This window comes from Microtus ochrogaster, chromosome 2, assembly GCF_000317375.1.
Source record: "Microtus ochrogaster isolate Prairie Vole_2 chromosome 2, MicOch1.0, whole genome shotgun sequence".
Taxonomy (NCBI): domain Eukaryota; kingdom Metazoa; phylum Chordata; class Mammalia; order Rodentia; family Cricetidae; genus Microtus; species Microtus ochrogaster.
Window position 1 is genome coordinate 12,910,173 of NC_022010.1, and position 8,211 is coordinate 12,918,383.

Here is an 8,211-nt window from a genome sequence, read left to right on the forward strand (position 1 = left end):
CTCTGTGACTTCGAGACCAGCCTGGTCTACAAGAGCTAGTTCCAGGACAGGCTCCAAAGCCACAGAGAAACCCTGTCTCGAAAAAAAAACAAAAAACAAAACTGGAGGTCACTTCTCTATCTCATTCCCTTTCACTTCTGGCCCACCCAGACGACTCAGACACGGTGGCTGCTGTGGAACTGAGAACGGGAACCTGGAGCCAGGGACCAGCCCTGCCTGCCGCTCCACTTGCCAATTTCCTTTCGGCAGTGGCTTAACTCTCAACCCAACAGCAGCTCTTTTGTGAAGAGGTGTGCCCCTGCCACAAGGATACAAACACCTACCAGCAGCAGCAGCAGCAGCAGCAGCAGCAGCAGCAGCAGCAGCAGCAGCAGCAGCAGCAGCTTAAACAGCCGCTGTGTGCTATTGGATGGGTTACCACGTTTTATTTTGGGAGAGGATGTAACGTAAGACTGCAGGTTCCTTAATTCAAAGCTAATGGTGTAGAAGTGCATTCCAACAGACCCCTTTGTTTGATGTTTACGATTTATTTTATTATTTCTGTGTGTCAGGGTGAGGGCTCATGAGTACAGGTGCCTGAGGAATCCAAAAGAGCTGGAGCTACAGATGGCTCCGTGAACCTCCTGGTATGGGTGCTGGGAACTGAACTCTGGACCTCTGCAAGAGCCCTAAGGGCTCTTAATTGCTGAGCCATCCCCTGCCTCCTTTTTCGTTTTATTGAGATAGCTCCCTATAGAGCCCAGGCTGGCCTTGAATTCTTCATCTTCCTGCCTCAGCCTCCTCCAGAGTGTGGCAACAGCACGCCCAGCTCCAGACTCTGTCTATATGACTGGCATTGAACCCAGAAGAGTAGGCAGAGGAGGCAAAGCTACAGCACTCACTGTCTTTCCAGTCCCAGCAACAGCAGGGCCAAGAAGAAAGCTGTCCTCACAGTAAAGACGGAACTGAGCCTACCTGTCTCTTCAGGGCCACAGCCCCTCTTTGTCCAGATCTCCCCACTACAGTTGCTATGGAAAACCTTCAGCTGCCCCACCCCTCCAGGGGTGACAAGCAAAAAGGCCTGAGTAAGTCAAAAAGGGTTGGTGATCCCACCCCATAAATGAGCATGGGACCCGTCACAAGCACGAACATCAATGCCCAAGCTTACAGGCACCTGACACGGAGCAGCCCTGAAGGCTCAGCAAAGCACGTTCATTTTATTTCCCTCCTGCGAAGATCGGCTGCACTTTCTCTCCCTTTAAAAGGATCCAGAGTCCAGCCTGGAGCTCATGTAACGGCACTCAGTGGAACCCGAAGCTCTGAGCTGATTACAGGGCTTGTTGGGCCCCTGAGATTGAAGCATGATAAGTGCCTTGGCCTGAGTCCTAACAGGATGGAACAAATTAGACCTGATATAAAAGCCTGTTTCCCTTGCGACTGCTGCCTCGATCTTTCTGGTGCCACTCAAGCACCACACCCTACCTGTCAGGTACGAAGACCAAGGACTGTAGGCCAAGTGGCTCTGGGACCCAGGAATAGCACCACACCTTGCTTGTGCCCTTGCCTGCCACTCAGGAGTCCCCATGATGATGTAAGGGCCACCCATATCAGATCATGGGAGTATGGACCCATCAGAAAGAGACAGAGAAATGGCCAGAAGCCCAAACTGGTGTAGGTATCGGGGCCTGTTTGGCAGCCTTTGTGCACCGTTCTCCTCCTCCGTGACACTTACAGTTCATGATCAGCGTTTACCCAGCGTCCTCCCAGACTGAACTTCAGGAGCACAGGGTCTTCATCTGCCTTGCTCAGAGTCTCCAAGGCCAGAAGTTAATCCATAAAGGCTTATGTATTCATCCAACATTGTTCATTAATGCCAATAAATGCCAGAGCCCGTGCCACTCGTGGGAAATGAAGAAAGAACAAGTTGGGCAAGGTCCTGACCCTCGGAGGTTGGCAGTGCACGGAGGTTGAAAAAAAGCCAGTGGCTGTGTTGGCAAGTGTGTTATTACAGTTGCAGAGACAGCCTCCATTCCACACATACTGTGACCCAGGTCCTCGTCACTTGTCAACAATGCCAACGCATCATCATACAGGAGTCTGAAACTCAGAAGCTCTCTCCCTAGGGACTCACAACCTGTCACACTTCCCCATCGCTCTTCCAGCCTCTCTTATCCCACCTATTCCTGTTCAGAGGGGCCCCTTCTTAACTACCCAGCAAAACCACCTCTGGGTACCGTCCTCCTCCACATCTTCCCACTGCCAGCTCCTGTTCCGTTCGATCTCAGCTCAAAGACCACCTCCTCGGAGGGGTCGTCCTTGATTACTCTGCAAAGCCATCTCCGAGACCCTCCTCTTTCCCCGTTGACAGCTCCTGCCCCGTTCGGGTCTCGTCTCAAAAGCCACCTCCTCAGAAGGGCCCTCCTTCGCCAGCCTGCAAAGCCACCTCCCGGCCCGGGTCCCCACGACGTCAGCCGACTTTGCCGGCGCCCAGCCCTGGGCTGCACAGGCACGCAGGCCGCGGGACACTCACGTCTCGGAACTGCACCAGGCCCTTCTCGCCCAGCGCGCTTAGACACTCGTATGCGGTGCCCGACTGCAGGAAGAGCTGCGCCAGGCACATGCTCTCGCTGCGGAACAGGGAGCCCATGGCGGCGCCGCCTCGCTCAGCCGCCGCGGCCCGCGCACCGGCACCATGGGGCTCCGCACCGCTTCCACCGCGGCCACAGCTCAGCCGCCGCCACAACTACCTGCCACGCCCCGCCCACCGCGGCAGCCGGTTCCGGTTCCGCCCCGGGGAACCGCCCATCGCAAAATAACCAATGAACAATCAGGATTGTGGCAGTCCGTCACTACGACTCGTCCAATCGGTGCACAGGAGGCGGGAACCCTAACCGGGTGGACCCTTCCCTACTTTTAGAGTTTCTTTCATTGGTGTGTAATTTTTTTCCTCGGATGGGATCTCCCTGTGGAATTCAAGCTGGCCGTGAGTTCGCAACCCTCCTGCCTCAGCTTCTCCAGTACCAGGATTGTTTTCGTGCCCCACTATGGCCAGGTCCTTTTGAAGACTTGTTTTTTTGAGTCAGAATCTATGTAGCCCGGCTGTCACTTAGCTGACCTCATACATAGATCACCCTTCCTCTAAAGTGCTGAAATTAAAGGTGTGCACCACCACCCCCGAGGACTTCTTTATTTTCCTTATTTTTGAGAATTTCATACATGTATACAGCAAAAATATCATATTCAACCCTTCCAATTCCCACATTATTCCAAAAATGTTCCCCCTCCAATTGCTTGTCCTTTTTGGTGATGATCCGCTAAATCCAATTAATGTATATGTGTGGGTGGCTATGAACCAGAGGATGAGAGACCTACTTTTTGTTTGTTTGGTTTGTTGGTTTTTTGAGACAGGTTTTCTCTGTAGCTTTGGAGAGTGTCTTGGAACTAGCTCTTGTAGACCAGGCTGGCCTCAAACTCACAGAGATTCACCTGCCTCTGCCTCCTGAGTGCTGGGATTAAAGGTGTGTGCCACCACCGCCCAGCTGAGAGACCTACTTTTTAAATTTATTTGTTTGTTTGTTTTTGAGATAGGGTCCCACATATCTCAGGCAGGCTGCAAACTCTTCAAGTAGCTAAGGGTGACTTTGAACTCCTGATCCTTCTGCCTTCAACCTCCCACCCCAGTGCTGGGATTACAGGCAAGCCACTCACATTGAGTCTGTGTTGGCTGGGGTTGGAACCCAGGATTTCATATATGCTAGATAAGAACTCTTTTTTTGTTTGTTTGTTTTTTTGTTTTTCTAGACAGGGTTTCTCTGTGGTTTTGGAGCCTGTCCTGGAACTAGCTCTTGTAGACCAGGCTGGTCTCGAACTCACAGAGATCCGCCTGCCTCTGCCTCCCGAGTGCTGGGATTAAAGGCGTGCGCCACCACTGCCCGGCGACAAGAACTCTTAGTAACTTCAGCAGTTTTGTTGTTGTTATTGCTGTCCTATGACCTGGAGATAGCTCAGGAGTTAAGAGCACCTACAGCTCTTGCAGTAAGTTTTGGGGCTCCCAGGACCCAGATCAGATGTCTCACAACAACCTGTAACTCCAGTTTCAAGAAATCCAATGTCTTCTTCTGACTTAATAGGCTTCTGCACATATATATACACTCAAGCACACATACAAATAAACATTTTCAAATGATTTTTATTATTTTAAAGAAAGTGTGTGTGCACTTGCACATGGCTTGCAGAGGCCAGAGGATTCAGATCCCCAGGAGAGACAGTGGCAGCGAGCCTCCTGGTATGGGAGCCAAACTCAGGTCTTCTGAAAGGGGAATATGGGCTCTTAACCACTGAGCCATCTCTCCAGACCCAATAAATAAATATATTTTAATGGGGGTGAGGAGGAGTGTCTTTTGGGGAGGGAGGTTGAAACAGGGTTTCTTTGTGTAGCCTTGGCTGTCCTGGAAATAGCTCTGTAGACCAGTGTTGGGGAATATTATTTTAAGGTGTGTTACTTGTGTTTATGCTGCGGAACATTGGTTTAATGATGTAAAGATGTGTTGCTTTTGTTTATGCTGTATTTGTTTAACTCTGTGAAGCTGCGATTCTTTGCCTGTCTAAAACACCTGATGGGGGGGGGCTGGAGAGATGGCTCAGTGGTTAAGAGCATTGCCTGCTCTTCCAGAGGTCCATGAGTTCAATTCCCAACAACCACATGGTGGCTCACAACAGTCTGTAATGAGGTCTGGTGCCCTCTTCTGGCCTGCAGGCATACACGCAGACAGAATATCATATACATAATAAATAAATATTTTTAAAAAACACCTGATGCTCTAATAAAGAGCTGAATGGCCAATAGGGAGGCAGGAGAAAGGATAAGCAGGGCTGGCAGGCAGAAAGTGTGAACAGAAGGAGAATGGAGGAAGTGGCGGACACTAGGGGCCAGCCACCCGGCCAGTCATGGGTAAGAGTGAAAGTAAGATATACAGAAGAAAAGGAAAAAGCCCAGAAGCAACTAAGAATAAAACTCTTATTTTTATTTGGGAGCTAGGTGGCGGGTCCCCAAAGACTAAAGAGTAAAACAACCAATTACATTTTGGCGTTTCAATATAGGGTTAGAGTAAAAACAACAGCAGACTAGGCTGGCCTCGAACTCACAGAGATGCACCTGCCTCTGCCTTTAAGAGCTGGGCTTAAAGGATTGGGCCACCACCTCCCAACGGGAGGAGAGTCTTAGCCACTCTGTGCCACTTTACCGTTCCAAGCAAACACCCTTTGGCTCTGAGTGGAGACAGAGGCTGCAGCCATCATGCTGAGCTAGTCTGAGAACTCTCTCTTGACTCCCAGGACACCTGCTCGTTTGCAGTCAGCCACCACCGGTTGGCCTTGTCACAGTGGGCTTGTCAGCCTGGAACGTGTACGATCCATGGTACCCTATGTGGTGCACTGTGTGGCCTCTGCAATCCCACGACCACATGGGCAGCCTCAACACAGTGGTCATGTGACTTCTGCAATAGCATACAATCTGACGTGGCTTCTCTTGTTGTATTCCAAAGACAATCTGAACCCCTCACCCTAGTCCTGGGTCCTTTCACTCAGCCACACTCCTCTCTGTTTCCTGGTCTCTGGAACTCTGGAATCCCTCAGTTTAAAATACTGGTCCACTGGACCTCACCAAAGCTGACTCCTTTTAGGTTTCAGCTCAAATGTCCCTATACCAGTTTTTACTGTCAACATGACATGATGTCACTTGAGAAGCGGGAATCTCAACTGAAGGGTGACACAGATCTGATTGCCCTGTAAGCTGTGTCTATGGTGAATTAGCTTGATTGCTGATTGATGTAGGAGGACCCAGCCCATTATGGGCAGTACTGCCCTTGGATAGGTGGTCCTGGCCTGCTTAAGAAAACTGGCTGAGACATTGTGGCGCGTGCCCTTAATCTCAGCACTCGGGCAGCAGAGACAAGCGCATCTCTGTGTTCTAGGCTGGCCTGGTTCTACACAATGAGTAATGTACACTTTAAGACGATAGCGATGCTGAGATGGCTCATGGGTAGAGGCAATGCCTACACAATGCCACCCACCCCAATGGTTGTCTCCCATGTACCCGTACCTACGCTCACTCAAACACTGACTTGCTGCATCATCATCATCATCATCATCATCATCATCATCATCATCATCATCATCATCTAATTTAATTTTAAAAGTCTTTTAAGCATTTTCAAACCTTTTCTTTGGAATATGAAGCAGTAATCAATCAATCCTTTCTTAATTCTTATATGCTTGCATTAAGTATGGTCAAAACCAAAACTCCTGTGATTAGGAATTCATGCTAGGCTTAGGTCTCTGACATTCAGGGACACTAGCAGCTCCCCTGAAGCCAGCCGGCAGCAAGAATGATCACTCTGTGCAACTCTGAATATCTGGATAATTGACTTAAATTCACTTAACACCAAGAATTTCTATAAAAATAGACATTTTGTTTATTAAAATGTTTCAGGGAGGCTAGGCACAGTGGTGCACACCTTCAGTCCTAGCACTCTGGAGGCAGAGGCAGGAAGATCCCAGTGTACTTAGAGGCCAGCCTGGGCTACATAGTGAGACTCTATCTCAAACAAACGGTTTCAGAGAGGCACACAGGCCTACAGGGAGCCACTGAGTCCTCGAGCAAAGTCAGCGGGGGATGGGAGCCGAGCACCAGCCTCTGCACAGTCTCATCCAAGGATGGCTGATGAGTGTGGCCGACAGGAGGAGCGACAGAAGCATTAGGCCTTTGGCGACACACTGGGAACGGGGCTCTCCTGGAAGACAGCAAAAGACAACTTTTTGGGATCACAAAAGTCCTTGCACCCACAGACCACCAGGGAAAAGCAGGAATGTTAAGCATGCACGATTGTCCTCTCAGAGGAAAGGGGGCGATGAACAGCCCGGTGGTCTACATTATGATCTATATTATTGTAGGGCCAGAGACCATATCAAGCTCCCCCAACCAGGACCAGAGGTGGCTGATAGTCTAAATGACCCTTATATTATGTATATAGCCAAGGGCTCCCCCGAGCTTCCCCAACCAGGACAGAGGTGGATAGTAGTGCAATATACTGTCTGTATGACCCAGACACACCAGGTCCTTCCCTAGGCCCTTCAGCTAGAACAGGTAGCAGGCTCTTCCTATCTTGGAAGAAAGGACATGGATATGTACTTTGAGTTGAGTTGCAGTGTACTTACGCCTCCTTGTGAACTGGGAATTGTATTACACAGGAAACTTTCTCCAAATTGTACTGTGTTTACTGGACCAGAACCCAGCGTTTGATCCAACCGGGCTGAACTGAGTTTTCATTTTCATCTCTTTGAGGTTTGTTTCCCTGCCTGCCATGACACTCGCAGGGGCTCTACCCCATCCCCACAACAACTGAGCTGTATCCTATCTTGACTTTGAAGGTAACTATTTAGTGATTATTAGTGATAAGCATTAATAGCTGATAAAACATCAGCTGTGGCACAGTTTCTTCTTCTAAGTCTGTCTGTGCCGTTTGCCCACGACATCTACACATCGACTCAGCAGTTTCAATTGGCATGACATTCTGACAACAAGCGGAACCTGCCTTCCCTACCTTGGTAATATTGGGTCAGAGGGTACAGAAGTTGAGGCCAACACAGCTCATTCCGGGTACAGTCATACTCTGTGAAGTTGATCTGGAATCTATAAACACACATGAGAAGGTTTGGGGAGAACCAGTGAGAGGCAGGAAGGAACCTGCTAGCCTGTCAGCCATTGGCTCACCTCGTTGGAGGGCGGGGCATCTGCGCAGGGATTTTAATGAACTGAACGGAAGCACTGAGAGGGAGAAGAGCGGCCGTGTCCTCACAGGTGAGCCCACACTGGTACTGCCAGGTCACCGTGGAGACCCTAGAACGGGGAGACTGTAAGGCAGAGTGGCCACCATTCATCAGAAGCCTGACTCAGGACCCCAGGGAATTCAAGTCTAGACACAAAGAGAGAATCTGCGGGTCCCTGTACCCGTCACCAGGTTCTCTTAGCAAAGATTGCTTGTCTCCCACAGTCTATTGGCAGCTAGTCATTTATTTTTTTATTTTTTATTTATTTTTTTTGGTTTTTCGAGACAGGGTTTCGCTGTGGCTTTGGAGCCTGTCCTGGAACTCGCTCTGTAGACCAGGCTGGTCTCGAACTCACAGAGATCCACCTGCCTCTGCCTCCCGAGTGCTGGGATTAAAGGCGTGCGC

The 8,211-nt window shown here is 49.9% G+C and overlaps 2 protein-coding genes across 2 annotated transcripts in view; both read right to left on the reverse strand.

Annotated features, from left to right (window-relative positions):
- Atp6v0a2 (ATPase H+ transporting V0 subunit a2) overlaps positions 1–2,722 on the reverse strand; it is a 28,164-nt gene extending 25,442 nt beyond the window's left edge. The window contains exon 1 of the mRNA XM_005344368.3: positions 2,510–2,722. Within this exon, the coding sequence (XP_005344425.1) occupies positions 2,510–2,626 (117 nt within the window). The 5' untranslated portion in view covers positions 2,627–2,722. The remainder of the gene's footprint in view (positions 1–2,509) is intronic.
- Positions 2,723–5,000: 2,278 nt separating this feature from the next.
- The window catches only part of Tctn2 (tectonic family member 2), a 36,145-nt gene continuing 32,934 nt past the window's right edge, over positions 5,001–8,211 (reverse strand). Inside the window, exons 16-18 of the mRNA XM_005344369.3 lie at positions 7,751–7,876; positions 7,581–7,669; positions 5,001–6,770 (exon numbers count right to left, since the gene is read on the reverse strand). Coding sequence (XP_005344426.1) covers positions 6,643–6,770; positions 7,581–7,669; positions 7,751–7,876 — 343 coding nt within the window. The 3' untranslated portion in view covers positions 5,001–6,642. The remainder of the gene's footprint in view (positions 6,771–7,580; positions 7,670–7,750; positions 7,877–8,211) is intronic.